General features: G+C 36.9%; 2 protein-coding genes across 5 annotated transcripts in view; one reads left to right on the top strand and one right to left on the bottom strand.

Moving 5' to 3' along the window:
- Positions 1-1,409: 1,409 nt before the first annotated feature.
- ZNF518B (zinc finger protein 518B) lies at positions 1,410-17,865 on the top strand. 3 transcript variants are annotated; one of them, XM_072406435.1, is made up of 2 exons: positions 1,410-1,503; positions 10,745-17,865. In XM_072406435.1, exon 2 carries the CDS (start codon positions 10,937-10,939, stop codon positions 12,758-12,760), a length of 1,824 nt encoding a protein of 607 aa, XP_072262536.1. In that variant the 5' UTR covers positions 1,410-1,503; positions 10,745-10,936; the 3' UTR covers positions 12,761-17,865. The 3 variants fall into 3 exon arrangements, with proteins under 3 accessions (XP_072262536.1, XP_072262534.1, XP_072262533.1); XM_072406433.1 differs by lacking the exon at positions 1,410-1,503 and adding an exon at positions 4,854-4,922; XM_072406432.1 differs by lacking the exon at positions 1,410-1,503 and adding an exon at positions 4,916-5,042.
- CLNK (cytokine dependent hematopoietic cell linker) overlaps positions 17,857-19,291 on the bottom strand; it is a 72,162-nt gene continuing 70,727 nt past the window's right edge. Inside the window, exon 15 of one of the 2 annotated variants that reach the window (XM_072406438.1) lies at positions 17,857-18,987. In XM_072406438.1, coding sequence (XP_072262539.1) covers positions 18,856-18,987 — 132 coding nt within the window. In that variant the 3' untranslated portion in view covers positions 17,857-18,855. The remainder of the gene's footprint in view (positions 18,988-19,291) is intronic. The other variant, XM_072406437.1, reaches the window with a different exon arrangement.

The following is a 19,291-nucleotide window of genomic DNA, read 5'->3' as shown; positions in this document are numbered from 1 at the left end:
CATTGACATTTGAATTGTAATGATGTATTATTTTTTTTTTTTTTACAACAGGTTTCTGGCTACTGGCCCTCTGCCCCAACGATGGTCCATGCCACAGTTGGGGGAAGGCAGGTCTGGTTTATACAAAATAGAAAGAGTTGCACTTTTGTTGCCCCCCTTCCTTTTTCTGAAAAAAAGAGAACCTTTTACGGACAGGTGAGGGGTTACCCCTGCTTGCTACCCCATTTCCCCATTTCCTATCCAGGAAGGTTCACACCCTATGGAGGGGGACTGTTTTTTATGTTTTTATGTGCCAGGTTGTAGCCTCTGTGCATGCAGGGGCTATTAACTGCTGACAGGTTAGGACTGAAGCATAGTATAGGAATGTGAAGCAGAAGTGTATTCAGAAGGGGCCAAAGGTAAGGGCAGGCGGCAATCAGCAGTAGTCAGAAAGAGCCAGGGTCAGTACACCAAATAATTAGTATCAGGATCAGGAAATGCAGACAAGAACCTGAAAGCACAGCCTAGAAGAACTCTGCCCACTTCTCTGCTGGTCAAGCTTCCTTAGATCCTTGGTGAAGCGATCACACAGGGACTTCAACCGAACCTTTTAGTTTCTTTGACTAAAAAAAGGGATGTCATGCTATATGAACATACATACTAAATTTATGTCAGAGTTAGCAATCATGCAACAATACGGTGACTAATTTAACAGTATACACAAAATAGAGTCAAGAAATAGGTTGTAATAATAAAACAAGGAATCAGACGTTCCCTCATGGAAATCTTCCAGGTCCATGTGTTTCAATGGCATTATTTCATTACCATGAAGGAAGGTCTGATTATCTGTTTTATAAATAAAGCTTTTTGTGCCCAGCCAATATATGAAAATAATTTGCATAATTGCAGTATTATAAAAAAAAGAAAAAAAAACTTTTCTGATATTCTACAGCAGTCAGAAAATGTGATGGATTAATATATATATATATATATATATATATATATATATATATTAATTATAAGTAATCCTAAATTTTGTACAGTACAGATGGCGAGGAAGGGGTTAATCATGCCAGGTCACTAGGTTGGTGGTAATAAAAGGGTTAATAATGCACCAGGCAGTCCCTGGTCTGGGATGGGTAAACTAAGCACATGCATCAAGGAGCAGCAGAAATGATTAAACATGTAGCCTCCAAAAGAGGTTGTGTTAAATATTACCCACTAATGTAATTTTCTCCTCCTACATGCCCTTTTGTATTCTTCTACCGCAACGCAATTTGCCCATTGGAACACTAGATGACGCTGTGATTCTCACGCTGATGGTGCAGACTCGGAGCCACGCCTGCTGTAGAGTTCTACTGGAGATATCAAGCAGCTAAACCAATCGGCTCACAGTTTGGGATTCGTGACATCACAGTAGGGCCAAAGCCGTTTGTGTTAAGTGGGTATCACTGTATTCATGGAGCCGTTATCGTTTATGGTCTATGCAAATACAAAGGACTGCCAGTAGCTGCACACGGGCATGTGAGTGGGGTTACAGACATGGCTTCACAACGTGGAGGGAAGATGGGAGGAGACGGCATGTGCGGGGTTAATGACAGACTCATGCAGGAGGATGGGGGAGAGGGCTGCTGTCTGCAGATATACGTGATGGAAGACAAGAAAGCGCAGACCTATGTATATATGTGTCATAGCACAATACTGAGCAAAGTTTAACCTTGTATTCCCCCAAGTCAAATTTCAGCACCTGTATAGATCATATCCAATGCTGAGCAAGGTATAGTTCAGTCTGATCTCATATATACCATTTTATACAAAGCTCAAATATTATTCACTAATATTAGTCTGAGCTTCTACATGTATTACAATGATGATGAAACAATATTTAGGAGAGGCAAACTATATTTTAATGAGCTTTGTAATATTTGGTGTATATAAACATAAACTTAAAGAGGAACTAAAGCCAATAGTGCCTAAAACAAAAAAATACACTTACCTTCAATCCCGCAGGGCAGTCTGATCCATCCGGAGGTCCCCTGCATTGTCCCAGCATCCGTCCGTAAGCCGGCATGCCGAGTGCCGCCATCTTCGTCATTTCTTCGTTTTCTTCTTCTTCTTCCGTCACCCGACCCAGTCACGAGATCGGGTGACGTAGGGTGGAAAAAAAAAACATGCCGATCTCATTGTGCATGCGTGAGATTGGCAAATTTTTTCTTCTGCGAGATTGCCTTCTTCTGCGCATGCCTGAGATGCTCAGGCATGCGCAGGAGGAGCACCCAAGAGCCTACGGGAATGCCTGATGTAGGTATCCCAGGAGGCTTTGCGCTCCCATTTATTCTCCATCACCTAGGCAATCCAGAATTAGGGGGAAGTGCTGCACTTTTTTTTTTTTGTGGCTTAAAAAAAAAAACAAAAACCAGAAATTTTACTAACATAAAAGGGTTGTCTACCCTTTTATTTAAAGTGAAATTTCTGAGTTTATGTGTACTTTACCAGCATTGTAATACAATAAATGTGGAAGCCAAGTTGGCTCACATTGGGTTTGCTGAATCATAAACTCCTAAATATTATTAACAACTTGTATTTATGTAGCACTGACACTATCTGGTGTACTCTGCAAAGTAAAGCAAGGTCAAAGACTGTGATTACACACAGGTGATAATGACACCACATGCAGCACCAAAAGCAAACAATTTCCACAGATACCAGCAGGTGTAAATTTTAACAGGAAAGCACAAGTAATGGATCAAAGAGAGCCACATGATAAGAAATCTAACATTGAGTCAAGTAATAGATATCAAAATCGTCCTGCTGCTTTAAGGTCATAGTATCAAAATTATTGTCCAATATTCTGCAGACTTCTTTTTGTATGTGTCCCAGTAGTTCCTACCTGTGAGATCATACAGACGGGGATGCTTCTCCACTACCTGGATAAGCTTGTCCGCGTGGGCATATTTCCTAAGAATGGTGGTGTACTCACAAGAAAAAGGAAATTATATTACAGGACACAGGGATTATGGGAATGAGCTTCTTATCATGGAACTGACCACAACCCCTTTTATTTTTTAAATACGCCTACAAATGCTTGTAAAAGCTTCTATTGTATTCAATGGAGTTTCCATTGATGTTTTTAAGTATTTATAAACGAAAAAAACCTTGATTTAGGCATTGGAATAATGCAGTTAGTGGTAAATCTCTTTCAGTAAGGAGTTTTTTTTGTAATACTGCTTTGAAAGGGGGTAATATACATTGAGGACTTTCAGCAAATCCAGAAACTGATACCAAAAAACAAGAACCAAGGAGCTACCATGAGTCATGAAAGAGTTAAACATACAAGGGAGAGCTGCAAGGTATACACAGTTTGGGGTCTATTGTGGCTCAGAGGTTAGTGCTCTGGCCTTTGCACTGCTAGGTCCCAGGTTAGAATCTAGGCCAGGACACTATCTGCATGGAGTTAGCAGGTTCTCCCCGTGTTTGCTTGGGTTTCTTCCGGGTACTCCGGTTTGCTCCCACATTCCAAAAACAATGCACTTAGGTTATTTGGCTTCCCCCCATAATTTGACCTTAGACTGTATTAAAGTCATATGACTATGGTAGGGACATTAGTCTTTTTAAGGCACAGTGACAAGATTATGGACTTTGTAAAGCACTGCGTATTATGTCAGTGCTATATAAATACTGTGTAATAATAATATTCATAAAACAGGGAATCAGACCTTCCCTCAAACATTCCCTTGTGGGAATCTGATATTTAGTATATATATTTGGTGGTATTTGATACTGCCATTGAAACACATGGACTCGAAGGATTCTCACAAGAGAATGTTTGAGGGAAGGTCTGATTCCAGGTTTTACAAATAGAGCCCTTTGTTTCCTACAAATAAATAAATCTTATTTGCATAATTTCATTTACATAAAAAAAAACTTCTGATCTCTGAAGTTAGTAAAATCATTCACTGGATTAACCCCCTGAGCGGTAATCCTGAGTGCTGCTCTGGGTAAAAGAACATGCTGAAAGTGGTAACCCCGAGCCACAATCTAGTAGCTAAAAACATTAAAAATAAATACCTGGTCCCATCGGCGTCCTGCTGGTCGGATCCCATCCTCGGGCCGCGTCTTCTTCCTTTGATCTTTTCCCGGCAAGTGCACTGACATTCCCCGGAAGCGAGAGCGTGCGGAGGGAAATTCACATTTTTTTGTATTGGATTCAATACTTTGTATTCGATTTATTAGTTATTTTGTAAATATATATATATATATATATATATTATACATGCTCTATACAGTTATATTACAGGTTTCAGTATTTTTATGCACTGATTTTTGTGTTTTTTTTTTTTTTGTTTAAAGTTTATCAATAACTTTATTAAATAATAGACACATTTTGTTGAGTTATGCCTAAGATTTACAGGCCTACAATGTAAAACAATGTACTGCTTTTCGCATAAAAATACGGACAAAATGAGACTGCCAGGGAGGTTAACAGTATTTGGTAATCTTTATGTACAGTACATCTGGCAAAAAATGGTTAATCATGCCAAGTCACCAGGAAGTTGGTGGTAATGTACAGCACTGTGTAATATGTTGGAGCTATATAAAACCTGTTTAATAATAAAATGGAAAGGTAATTGTGCACCAGGCAGTCCCTGGTCTGGGAAGGGTTAATCAAGCACATGCGTCAGGGACCCACTAAAATGATTTACCATGTAGCCACCAGAGGAGGGTGTGTAGAAAGTAACCCACTAATGTCCTTTTCTCTTCGCATGCCCTTCATATTGTATTCTTCTACGACGCAATTTTACCATCGGAACACTAGATGACGCTGTGACTCCCAGGCCAAGCACTGATTATGCAGCCTCGGAGCCACGCCTCCTGTAGAGTTCTACTGGAGACACCGAGCAGCTAAACCTCAGCTCGCAGTGTTTGGGATTCGTGATGTCACGGTAGGGCCAAAGCTGTTTTGTGGGGAGCGCTGTAATCAAGTTGGGTGTCTTGGAGAAGGAGCCGCGATCGTCCATAGTTGTTGCAAAGACAAAGGCTTGCCAGTAGCTTCACACAGGCATGTGAGTGGGGTACAGGCATAGCTTCACAACGTGGAGGGAGGATGGGAGGAGACGGCATGTGCGGGGTTAAAAACAGACTCGTGCAGGAGGATGGGGGAGGGGGTTGCTGTCTGCAGATATACGTGATGGAAGACAAGGAAGCCCAGACCTATTTATATATGTGTCATAGCATGATGCTAAGCAAAGTTTAGCCCTAAGTCTATTCTCAGTTGCTGTATAGATCAGGACACAATGCTGAGTAAGGTATAATTCGGTCTGATCTCATTTATTACATTACTCAGCAAAGTTCACTGCAATCTACTTGTCCTAATAAATACATTTAGTGTGAGCTTCTACATAACATGTAGAACGATGGGGATGAAACTTGGCAAACATTAGAGACAAACCCATATTATTATATATGTGATATATGGTGTATGCAAACTAAAATACTAGTTAAAGTTTACTAACCTTGCAATACAGCTTAGCTTGTGTTTAGCTTAGCTAAATTATTAGCCTGTGTTTATATAGCACTGACATATTATGTAGTGTTTTATAAGTTTACAGTCATGTCACTGGTTATACTTCATATGGGCTTACAATTTAATATTCCATCATAGTTTTGTCACATGTGAGCTAAGTGGGATCATATTGAACATGGTATATATTAATTAATAACGATGAGAGATTTTCATTAGCATTGGTATATAGAAGCTTAGATTAAATTTATGAAGAATATTTAGAAATGATAATTTTAACTTTCTCAAGCATTTTTATATATGGTATATAGAAACTTAGATTAATTTTAAAATAATTATTTAGAAATGATACATTTAACTTCTCCAGCATTTGATGTATGACATATAGGAGCTTAGATTACATTTATAAAAAATATTTAGACATGATAAATTTAACTTACTCCAGCATTTGATGTATGACATATAAGAGCTTATATTGAATTTAGTTTTAGTTAACCATTTATGCGTCTACATTATTTACCAATGCTGGTGAAAGTTTAGCTTGCCATTTACAAATATTCTTCACCAAACTAAAGGTGCGTACACACTTCCAATTTTTATCGTTCCAATCGAACGACGAACGATCGATTGGGCAAAAAATCGTTCGTAAAAAAGTAACCAACGACGCCGACGAACGAGGAAAGTCGCTGGAAACGAACGACCGGACCGGCGGATCGGATTGGACGACGATCGTTGAACATCGTTCGTGTGTACGGTCGTTCGTTGATCGTCCATGTTCAGAGCATGCGTGATGAACGAACCTCCGTTCACTTTCCTGTCGTGCACATAGTTCCTCTATCGCTTAAACGATCGTATCTATTGTGTGTACAATATCTACGAACGATCGTGTCGTTACCTCTATGTGCAGGATCAGTGCTATACGATCGTTCGTGTATATCGTGCAGGAACGTTCGTCGTTCGTTTTCCGACGATAATAATTGGAAGTGTGTACGTAGCTTTAGGCTAGTTTCAGATCTGCTGCAAAATCAAATGCTCACTGGCCACCTGGCACCACTGCTTTGACAGCGAGTATCAGTGAGCAGTTACTGTAGTACTCACTGGCTCCCCTATTCATACTCTATGGGGCTTCTACAAGTAGAAACTACATATAGCATCTCCCCTGAGGCAGTAGTTCAGTGGCAACCATATTGCCAATGGTAAACTAGGCTTCTAGATACCACAGGTTACAGTGCTAATGAACATTTAACATGATATTAGTAATTATTTAAGAAGCTCATTCTGATCCAGCTGAATATAAAGATTAATAATTACAATTCTTATCAAAATTTTGCTTGTCTTTGGCAGTCACTTGGCAATCCCAACTGGGTTTCCAAACACTTATGCTGCAGCTCTGACAAAAGCTTGATTTGTACTTTTTCTAACTTAAATTGGAACTAAAACCAATGAACTAACCTTACCTGCCTTGTCACAGAGAAAGCCAGAATGTGCTGCATATCTCAGCTTCCTACAGGGCTTAGTCTGATCCAGTTGTGATCAGCTTTGTAAAGTTTGGTATATATGAGCTCAGCTAGTCCCTTGGGGCATGGTATAGTGCTTGATAAATTCAAGCCACAAATCTTCACACTCCATCTGTGGTGAGGTATAGTATTCTCTTTATATGTTTGGATCATATTATGAATCCTGCAATCCATCTAATGGGTATGCTGGTGAAACCCCTCAATAAAGCTTTTTACCTTTTATGTATGCTATAGGATTCTTGTATGTGGAACCATAGACATAACTTGAGTTTGTCAAGTTATGTGTTTGCTGCACACCTGGTGGGGAATCTGAATAATACAAGTGGATCTATTTAAGCTCTGTGCTGGAAGCTATCGTTCAACATAGTGTGTGTGTGTGGGTGGGTGTGTGTGTGTGGGAGCGCGCGCACTCGCAATGCTGCCAGTTGAGAATGTCTCTCTATGCTAAATACTAGAAAACAAAATTTGATTTACCTAGTGAAAAGAACTAGGTCAGGTGGAAAACACTTTTTACAGATGGATGCAGCTCACTAACCAGTGTTATGCACAATTTGTGAAGGAGGTGTACAATAAATAACAGCCCTTAAAGATGACTCTTTTGTACAGTTACTGCATGAAATCTGCATTAATAATTCCTACCATCACAATACACGGTAAAGAACTGTTTTTCCAAGGCTCTAATAAACGTATCAATCTACTGTAGGCAGGAGTTTCAGTTTTCTTCCCTCAAGTGTATGCATTGCAATGGTGTCTCTTGCCTAGTAATCCTGCCATGGAAGTTCTAGTACAAACACTTCCTGTTGTAAAGTAACAGAGCCATGTTTCTGCATTTTCATATTATCGCACAAGCTTCCAAAGCAGTCTATAAGTGGTCGGTACAAACACATTACATAGTGCATGAATATATATAAAATAGACAAAATATGCAGCATGGAGCCAATCTGTAACAAAGACCAGCCTAGTCAGAGAAGGTAGATGGCATACCACACCAGACTTTTTTTGTTATGAATATTTTTTCCCAGCCCAGCAAGCTAACATGTTTCTGACCACATCGGCCCAGAATGGAATTGGTCTTTCTCTGTCAGCCATAGGAATCCCTTTCCTATAACGTGTCTTTTTGTTGTATTTCACAGAGAAATATAGACTTTGATCTTAAGCAGGTCACCCTAACAGCCGGTGCTGCTTGTAAACCTGCCATTGCACAGTTTTTAGTCTCTGGAACCCTTGAAGTTTGGGCAGAGTATTGATTTACCGAACTCACCAAGCTCAGTAAACCTGAGATATCAACTGCAATTGAACACCTGATGACGTCTGCTGGTTGCCAAGTGAAAACATCCATTGACATAGATATGTGGCCAAATTTATGCTTTTAGCAGTTATTAGCAAAGAGATGTTGGGGTCTGCCACTCATGGCTTGAGTCTATCTTCAAGAAAGTTGAAAGACCAATATAGGAGCCCTACTCTTGATAGAAGAATGACAAAAGAATGCATGTAAAAACCCTGTGATGGGGTAATTACCATCACAGGGCACTATTGGAGCAGTGTTCCCACAAAGGCAGCGTACTCTGGAACTCCTTTAGGTGTAGGACTTGGGTTAATTACACTGAACGGTCATGGTTCAGATGTCTCACCGGTTATTGTTGATCACTTTTCCCAATTCCTTATGGTTAGTGCAGAGAATGAATCCAGGAAGCTAGACCGGTGGAAGGGGACCTATCTTGTGCTCGATTTTGCTTGTGTCAGACACCTTCAGTCCAATGTCCAGATCTCACTAGGTCTGCCTTTGCTGAAAGCAGCCCTTTTTGTGGCTGTACTTGCGACCAGAAGAATTTTCAAGAGTATCTTGGCTGCCTAAGAGCCTTCTACCACCTTTCTTTCCAGACAGAGCAGTTATGTTGCCCATGCTTTCCAGTAGAAGGTCAATAGACCAGCATTTTTCCCCAGAAAATTTTCATTAGCTGGGATTGGGGAAATTCTACCACCCCATTTTTTGTTCTAACTTTGTAATGACCACCCCTTAGTTTGCACCATTTTTCCATTGTTTATATAATATGCCCCAACTGTCCACTGCTCTTTTTTTTGTAACCCATTTTCCTGCTATCCTATGTTTTGTAAAGAGTGTAATCTCTTTACAAAATTAGTTCTCATTAGTGTAATAATTTAGTTCACATTAACAGTAAAAAAAAACCAAAAAAAAAAAAACGACATTTACCACTTAAGTACTGGCAAGCAGTAGGTCCTGGGAGTGGTAACTGATAGGGTTTTTTTTTCAAGGGGAAAAAAAGCTCACACATGCTAAAAATGCTTTCAAAGCAGTGACAGGTGCTTCCAGTTCCACCAAATTGAGTTTGGGAGAATACTGTAGCAAGTAACCAGCTACTTTGTCATGTTTGTTTATTTAAAAAAATAAATATTTTATTAGTACATGTTAACATATTACAAAGCCTTAAATTTAAAAAGGTATGAGCAAAAATTTCCTTGATCAGTTTATTTTTTTTTAATGCAAATTTAAACTTACAGACTTACAACTTAAAAAAAATAAATAAATGAATAGGCGATCAAACACTACATGACAAATGTCATGTGGAGCTATTTTCTGTTATGAAGTGTAAAAAGATAGCAGTTGCCATATGAAGATAAGCTTGGGTTCTATATGATGGCTTGGTAAGAGATACAAAATAATATTATGCAATATTTTATAATACTGTATTTCAGTTATAACTATGAGACAACAAAGTAATACATTTTTTATTTTACCATTTTTTGGTACATATAAGGTTTTTTTGTAAATATTGTACAGCAATATTTTTATGTATTTCTAAGCCAAAAAACAAATTGTTTTAGTTTTTTGTTACACCAGTGTTGGCTAAATTACCATTGTTAACATTACATCTTATAATAACACTAAAATTTGTTTCTGTTACAAAGCATGGCTAAGATTTTTAAAACGGCTTTTCAATTGTGCACACTTTTGTTACTGAAAAAATAAAGCCACGGATAAAAATGAAAGAAACTTTAAACATTGGTAAAAAAAAAAAAAAAAAATACAAAAGCAAACAAAAAAAATATCCAAGGAATATACAAAACATACCCAAAGGAATCAGTTAGGGTTCAGTAAACTTGAGGTTGATTAGAGGTTAAGTTAGATGTTTAATAAAATGTGTGTTTATGTATGTATAAATATATATATTATATTGAATTAGTATTGCATAACTTTATTTGTCATTTTTTTAAGTAAAAAATGTCTAATTAAAATTATTGCTGTAAAAAATGAATTATTCTACATACTCATTCTTATTGATACTGCAGCTGTTGGTGTTCCAGTGATATACCGCATGTTCTGTCTGTCAGAATACCAGCTGTGATTTGCCAGGTATTGTTGGGGAACTCTTGGGACAGAAGAATAGTTCACAACACACATTCTCAAAATTTTTAATATTAATTTTTAGGGGAAAATAAATGAAAATATATAATGTAAAAAAAACTTATAGTTGTCATCTTTTTGTTAAATGATATTCTCATGTGACATAATTGTAATAATGACTTTGTACAACTATGTTAAGCCCATACGTTCCCCTTCATAACATGTTCAACAAGCTCATAAGTTATGATGAGGTGTCTATTAGCTTTTGGCCATATATTGAATATCATACAGTTGGACTGTTTTAATAAGGATTCCGGAGAACTATTTATATTTACATTTTTATGTGTTTTTTTTTTTTTTTAGGTCTTCAAAATCATATTGGATAAAATGTAAGAATGCATACATTAGAAAAATGCCTCACTTAACAAATGTCCTTGATTTCTGACTTTGTATGAACGAAAATTTCTTTTTGAAATGCTTGAAGATATATATATCTGCATTTCAACACAGCAGCCACTCTAAGGTGAACTGACATACATTTTAACAACTAACACAATGAACAGTTTGCCACAATTCCAAATTCTGGAAAAATACAATTGTGAAAAATGCAGATTTTCAACAAAAGATCTGAACAGGTACAAAATCCACATCGCTCTTCACAATGAAATGAAATATGTCTGTTCACACTGCAATTTTGAATCATATACCAAAACTGAATTTCAAAGGCATCTGGTTTCTCACACTGGAAAATTTCCATATACCTGCGAGTATTGTGGCTATGGAGCTATTAGAAATGACTACATTGTGAAACACATTAAAAGAATTCATGGCGATGGCAAAATACAGTGTTCAGTGAGCACTGTGGAAAATGAGTTTAAAAATGCTTCTATTAACATAGTGCAAGCACAAATGAGGAACCACCTACAAGAGATTTTGCCAAACACCACAACGCTTAAAGCCAAAAACTTTATAGACCTCACAAGTGAGGGGGATAATTCCATTGTTAATAATAGCTGCCATTTAAATGAAAATGGCACCCATGTAGATCAACTGGAAGTAGAAGTCATTTCACCAACAGATCAACAGCTTCATCCTTGGACACCATTAACAGTAATTGCACCAACATCGTTTAGAGCACCTGGCAACTGTTTTGCTCAAGTTGTGGAAGTGAAATCGACCAATGGTGGTTGTCATTTAGTTCTTAAGTGTTTACCAGTAACTGATTCAAATGGTACAAAAAATGTTTCATTAAAGGAAAAAAGTCTACATGAACAAAATTCTTCAGAACCTATGGTTACTTCAGAAAACAGCATAGGTTCTTTAAAAGGTTCTTCTTTGTCACTCGGAAACACAGAAAGTCCATTACCCACAAAAGCTGATGATTCTTCAGAACCTATGTTTACGTCAGAAAACAGCATAGGTTCTTCTTTATTACTCGGAAACACAAAAAGTCCATTACTCACAAAAGCTGGTAAGAATTTGAATGGCTTAACCAGTCAACTTAATGATAACGAAATTATCAATGCTCTCAATGAGGTTCCTAATGAGTTCTTTGATGAAAATGTGGAAGTTTCAGATGGACCGGTTATTTCATCTGTATTTTCTCTTAGTTCGGACTCCCAAAATGTCATTGAAGGTATACAATGGGAAGATCCTATTGTCACCAACACAAATGCAGCTAAGGATATTTTGGATACTACTCCCTGTTTGAATGGTATGGAAAGTCAATGTGAAACTAAGGTACTTGGAAAGGAAGAAAATTCTCTGGTGGAAATTGAAAAGAACTGTGAACCCAAAGCTATTGTGGAAAATAAACTGCCTGAAACAAATATAGTGGAAGTGAAAACCCTAGGTCCTGAAATACAATCTCCTATCAAGCCAGTGTTGCCACATGGCAAAAAAACTGAAAGCCAGACATCTGCCTTTATGCCAAGCAATAGGAAAGGGGGGTGTAAATCTAACCACCTCAGTAAAACAGAAACTAATCTGTTCAGTAAGCCTCAGACTCTCTTTTTGTCCTGCGACAAAAGAATCGTCATGCAGCCCCTTTCTTGTGTAATGCATACTGGTAAATCTGCTGCAAGTAGAGAAAATGAACTTGTCCAACTTAAAGTGAAAAGGCAGAGTGCAAAACCAAAGGGTAAAATCCTTACCAAAAGATTTACTGCTCCAATGTTGAAAACTCTTCGACTCTATCCTGCTAAGTCTGATCAGATGACACAGACGCCACACAAAAACCAGCCTGTAGTTGTTCTTAACCATCCAGAGCTGGAGTCATTGGAAGTCTCTTCTATAATGAAAGCAATCGGTATGTTTAAGGGCATGGTTTTAAAAGTAACCATATCCAAACAGACACTAAGAAAATTATCTGAATATTAACAATCTAGCTTGAAATGATTGGTGGGTCTAAGGTGATATGCACATATAATCTGTACCCAGCATGTCGCTCAGCACATGCTTATGGACACTTGGAAAATTTGTTTCAATGGGGCTCATGTATGAAAATTGTAATATAGGAGATATTTCTAGTTCCTTATAGCAACCAGTCTGATTCCTTATTTTCCTTTCAAGCCTGGACTGCAGAAGAAAAGTTTGGAAGTGGATTAGTTGCTATGGGCAGAGATATGTTTTTTTTTTTTGCTTTTAATACTCTTTTCTTACAACGCCTTACAAAAGCACTTTTTAAGTAGGACACCATCCCTTGTTTCTGATTTCCTTATGAATTGCGTGCATGCACATTGTTTTATTTTAAAATATAGGAGGAATATATACTCATTTTTCTGTAGACATTAATTTGTTTTCTTGTTTGGCCAATCATTCACACTGCACATTGAGGTAATGCGTAAATAAAATTCAGCCATAAGCTCAATGAAAAAGACAAAGCTGAATGCTATCCTACAGGTGAATCATTCCTACAGCACTAGGAGAGCCACTGCTATCCCAACTATTAGCATGTTCCTGCTGAAAACAATGGTTCCATCACAGGGGTGCCATGCTTAGGCTTAAGTACACATGTTCAATAATTGTCGTTGGAAAGGATCTTTCAAATGCTTTCCAATGACAACTGCACAATGCATGAACGAGTGCTGTACATACAGCGCCGTTCTGCTCTATGGAGAGGGTAGGGCGAGAACGAATTAGTGGCACCCTGCTGCGCTCTTTGCCCTTCACTTTCATTATGATCGTTCGTGGATCTGCCAGGACAGTCATATGGACACTGGATGACATGTCCGATATCGTCTCTGAGCAGATTATCGGGTGGGACGATTGCAAGTGTATACGTAGCCTAAGAAGTAAATCTAAGCTTCAGCCTTTTTTTTTTGTTCCCTTCTTCTGTTTGGACTTTTTTAAAAATTTACATTGGGATTGACTTACTAAATACATTTTGGCCTTTCTTTTGGAGAAGGAGAAAGCATTCAGAATAATAATTAGGAACAATTCACCTAACTAATGAATAAGCACGTGATTAGATATTTGCAAAGTGAATTTTCACCACATTGATTTAAGTGAATTATCCCTTGTAGAGTGAACAGACTGAACTACTTTAGTATATCAGCCTCATTGTCTCTTTAAAGCAAGTATTTGTTTAGTTGCAAAGCATTAGGGCAGTTTATTGATTTAAATGGGCTGCCAATACACTGTGACATGCACCATTCTTTTAATGAACAGATAGCTTACTTGTGTGTGTTTTTTTTTTTTTTTTTTTTTTTTTCTGCTCACATGTGCATTGTGCTACATTGGTTAGGTACATTGGTGTGCCTTTTAAATGATTAGCACTGCATTTTGTTTCATTCGTTTCCACAATGAACATGGGAATAAACCCCAATCCAACAGACATATCAAAAAATATAAAAGTTCTTTTCAAAAGTGATGAACTTCATTTCATGCTATCCTTTTGTAAATAGATCAGCAAGAAATCAGAGTGCTAACTATTTTTAAGCAAATCCCTTTAACAACTTTTTTTTAAAATCCACTTGAAGAAAAGTGCTTAATATTACTCAATTTACTATTTTTATTTTTAAATATTAGCTTTAGTTCTGCTTTACAGCAGCACTTCATGCCGTATATGATAAGATGACATGGAATAAGGACATGATGTATTGACAGACTTGCATTTGTACCTATTCTGCATGTAAAAGTGAAACTGTATTGAGTTACCTTTACTAAGGAGCAATCCTTTTTTTTCCCAGCAACATTTGACTGTTCCTGTGTTTTTATCGTTGTCTTTTCTGTGTCACAAAACTGCCCAGGCATTATTAGACTCTGCTTGGAATAGAAAGCCGGCTATTCATGGAGAATACTGTGCAGTTTGTTTCATGGAAGCAGATTTTTATTGAACGCAGTCTTTTTCAGACTTCTCTTTAGTAAAGGTAACTTTGGCATTGGTGGTATGCGACTATGACCACTGCATATCATCTAGGAAAAATTCCGTTACACGCTAATACCTTTTGTAAAAATTCTCAAAGCTGTGCAAATTTCTTGCCTTTTAAATTCCTTCCTGTTAAATGTAATGTTTAAACTTGAATTCCAGACCAATGGCTTAAATACACAGATTCAATTCGTGTTAATGAGTCATTTTACGAGCCAGGTATTAGTGTTCCTGTATTTCCTGTCCCGTGGCTTTAACACAGATCTGACCACACACACACAACTTTTTTGCCATTAAAGAGGAGCAAAACCCCTCTGTCCATTATTGCAGCTTGAGACCATGGTCCTGATTTTTTAAAGCTCCCCAAGGCTGGAGAGAATACACTTTCATCAGTGAAGATGGGTGACCCAGCAAACCTGGAATGGATCTGGTCCAGAATTCAAAACATTTGCCAGCAAATGATTTGAAGAAATCCATTCCAGGTTTTCTGGATCACCCAGCCTCACTGGTTAAAGTGTATTCCCCAGCCTTGGAGAGCTTTAGTAAATCGGGGCCCATGCTTTCTTTGCTGTGATGATCCACAGTTACTTTGGTGCTGTATCAGTTATAACACTGACCCATGGTTCCTTCAAACGTTGCTAGGGGCTTCCTTGAGCATTGAACAATTGGTGACTCCCAGTTCCACAGATACCAATGGTATTTTTGGCCACCTGTAAGAGTAAGATTTTTTGCACTGGCCAGCAATTTAAGAGACGTTCTTTCTACTGACCACCACAATAATTTACTGTGGATTGTGATATAAAATTATATAAAGGGTTACCTGAAGACCTAAATGTTATTTTAAGGGGTTCCCCTATTTTAAAATGGCTGAGAAAAGCTGTAATAATCATTTAAAGTCTTGAAAGTTGCAAGCTGACAGCTGTGACCAATATTACAAGGCATGCAGTAATTGTAATGTACAGTCCCTGGATACCTACTGCATATTGGATTGGGAATCTTCAGCCACCTTGTTTAGCCAGGACGAAATTACATAAATCCTGCACATGCCCACAACAGTTATTATTATTAGCCAGTATTTATATAGCGCCTACATATTATGCAACACTTTAAGAAGTCCATTCTAGACAGCTAGCCATGCCGGGTTTGCACTTTGTGCAGCTCAGTGGAAATTTAAGGATTGCAAACATTACAGTATTATTTTTTATTTTGCAGAGACTTCTTCAGCTCCTTTCTGCAATAGAAAAACCTTGCCGTTATGTCTGTGCAAGGTTTAGTAGTGCTTGAACAGTTTATCTGACTGTTAGTTTGCTCTTGATACACAATTGCTCTTGGTGCTTACACTGTTTGACAGTGATGTTGGATTTCAAAATTTGCTTTATAAACTTACAAATGTATAACGGTAGATAAAAGGGAGCCCATATGTATTTCATGTGTATATTTAGGTACTTGCCTTTAATTCATCTTTAAACACAACACAATGCGTTTTTGGAAATGTAACAAGCATTTTAGGAGTATTACCCTGTTCACATTTCTGTATTTTCTCCAACGTATCTTAACATGTTGTTAGGTCAAATGCAAAATGTATTATTTTTTGAATAACTGTCTTTCAAAATGTGACTTTTTGGGGCATTTGAAGCTACTGTGCACATGCAAGCTGTTTTTTCTGAAGTTGGAGGATGGAGAAAGAAGGATTTGGAGACAGCTTGATTTTTTTGTACAAACTTTGATCCATGCATCTTGCTAGTAATGGGCTGTTTTCTAAGGAAGGATAGGTTAATGTACAATAGATCCCGTTTTCACTCCTCCAATCATTAAATAATCTGAGTTCCGGTATTAATATTGTGTTGTGAAATGGTTCTGATATTAGACACAGTAGGTCTATAAATACAGATCTGTAGGGGTGGTCTTCCAGTGGAGGAATGAAAATAAGATCATCTGATATTAGTTATCATAATGATTTATTTTATTGCATTACAGTATTTTTAACAATTTTAGAACATGTAAAACAACATCTTTTTTTGCAGGAATAGAGATCCAAGCAGAGGGCTGTAGTTTTGGGGCAGCAAAGATTTTAAATTTGCAGTGACCCAAATCTAGCCCTTGAAATAGAACCTTCCTGCAAAAAGGGTGAAAAAGGTCCAACCTACTTTCTAACTGTCCTTAATTTGGAGATTTAGAGAAACTGTTCTGCTTTAGAACCAAATTCCCCTTTCTGTTCTTTGGGTAAATATATATACCTCTAAGAAATGTAATAATTTTAACTATCAGAAATGTTTTATGCGCGAATACTTCAACCAGTCTCTATTTGTTCAATTTGGTATTTTGAAAAGCTAAGTATTTGCAAAAAAAAAAAAATGCACATTTTTACTTCTCAGATTACCAATGTTTTTTTGCATATTGATCCACAAAATGAGAGATTGGCACAATAGTGCCTTTTTCATCCACAACAGTCTTAATATATCACTATCACCTTTTCCAAGATGTGTTAGATATGTGCACATACTTAAGCTTAGTATTTTTTCACCTTCTGGTTTGTCACAAAAGAAGTGTAGAGATTAAATCGAAAGTGATTATGGTTACCTCTGTAAAATGCACATGTAATAGGAGAGCATTTCCACTTTCTTTATTAAACCCAGGGCCATAGCTGAATAGAAAGTTGTGTTCTACTGAATTTTAACCATTTTCTAATTTCTCTAGTTTGTGAAGTATCCAACAAAATAAAGGAAATCTGTTTGAAGTGGTAATATTTTAAAGGGGAAAAAAAGCCAACTTCTCTGGAGTATTGGTTAAAAGGCATCCAGCATTATTGTAGTTACCCTTTAATGTTATTGACATTACTTAGATCCAGGTTGTTCAAATTGAACGTTTTAATAATTTGCAGTTTTAGTACATCTATGATACTGCTGGATGCAAATTGTTCTACTATAGATCCAAATGGATTTTAGTTTAGGATTTCTCATCTGCTCCATTTGTTTTGTAGCAAATGTTTTGTTTGAGTTATTTATATATAATAATAAATAGAAGCTTTGTCCTCACTGACAATGAATTGTTTAAAAATATTTTTACAAACAAATTGCATTTGCAGTTATGAAATAAAACATTTTTTGTAAATAAAGTCTGTTCTCATTTTTATTTCGACTTTTACATATGTATTGATATTTCTGCTTGGTAAAAACACTGACACAAATGCTTCTGTCCCATATCTCTGCATAATGTAGATAATGTATTTTGACTTTTTGTATGTGATTGTTTGCAAAATGTGAATTGTCAGTTTATGCCTAAATGAACACAAAGTCACACTTTTCTAGCTGTTGGGCATTAGGAGTCACAACCATTCCTAATGCTTGATTAAAATGAAACTGTTCTTTATCAATGCAGGCAAAGTAACTGATTTACTGAATTGTATTTGGGAGCATCTCTGTAAAAACAAAAACATGTATTTTACACCTTCCTAATTCAAATTTATGTTTTTTTTTTCTCTTTAAAAATATGCAAATATAGGGGTAAAACCCCTGGTAACTCCTCTGTAGTTACAGTACAGGAAGTTTTACTGCCAGACTTACCGATATACAATATATAAAACACAGATGTAAAAACGTAAGGGGAAAGAAATTAATGCAACCACCATATATAAGGACTTGAAAGGGCTGCACTCCATTATAGTTTTGTGTATATGTACTTTATCTTTAGGCCTTCCTATATGGACATAATTTAATTTTAGTCCCACCAGTTTGGCCACTTGGGGGAAAGCAAAATTTCTGGTCTTCCAAATTTGAACACATAATGCCATCATCCTCATCATGTAGGATCAGAAAAAGATGTTTTGTTTTTCCTATGTATGTTCCAGTCTTTAACTAAACAACCAGAGGTAGAGATGAGAAAAAAATGAATTGTATGCTAGTAATTTCTAATAAGGTTTCAGTTCTCAAGTTAAATAAGTATGTATCTTGGAGGAATATACAAGATTGCAGATCCCAACAATAAGATCCATAAATAAGATACTCTTCTCTTCTTCAACTTGAACTGGACAAATGTCCAGTCCTTTGGTGAGTTTAATTAACTGGCACATTTTTTTGTGGATTTGGAGACAATGTCTTGCAAAGAGTCAATCAATTAAAAGAGGAGGACGAGTTAGAAAACAGTGCCTTCCCTGACAGTTTCTTTGGTTTTTTCCATCAATAAGCAAAAGAGGTGATTTCTTGTAAAAATCAATAATCTTATTTACTGAATCAAATTTCTAGAAAAAAAAAGAAAAAAGTGCAGGTTACAAATTTTGCTTTTTTATTAAATGTTCTGTTCTTTAATACAGTCAAGTGATTAACACCTTTTACCAATTTAAAATGGTATGTGTAGTTTTTCAATATGTATTTTCTATATGGTTCTAACTTACAGTGCACTTTAATATAGTACATAGAGGTTTGAATTTCAACCAGAACGCTATCTACATGGAGTATTTATGTTCTTCCTGTGTCTGTGTGGGTTTCCTCTGGGTACTTCAGTTTCCTCCCACATCCTATAAAATGTTTTTAAAGTAATTGGCT

The sequence above is a fragment of the Pyxicephalus adspersus genome, chromosome 3 (assembly GCF_032062135.1).
Source record: "Pyxicephalus adspersus chromosome 3, UCB_Pads_2.0, whole genome shotgun sequence".
In the NCBI taxonomy this organism is placed as follows: Eukaryota; Metazoa; Chordata; class Amphibia; order Anura; family Pyxicephalidae; genus Pyxicephalus; species Pyxicephalus adspersus.
Note: the sequence above shows the minus strand (reverse complement) of the source record. Positions and strands in the feature narration are given on the sequence as shown.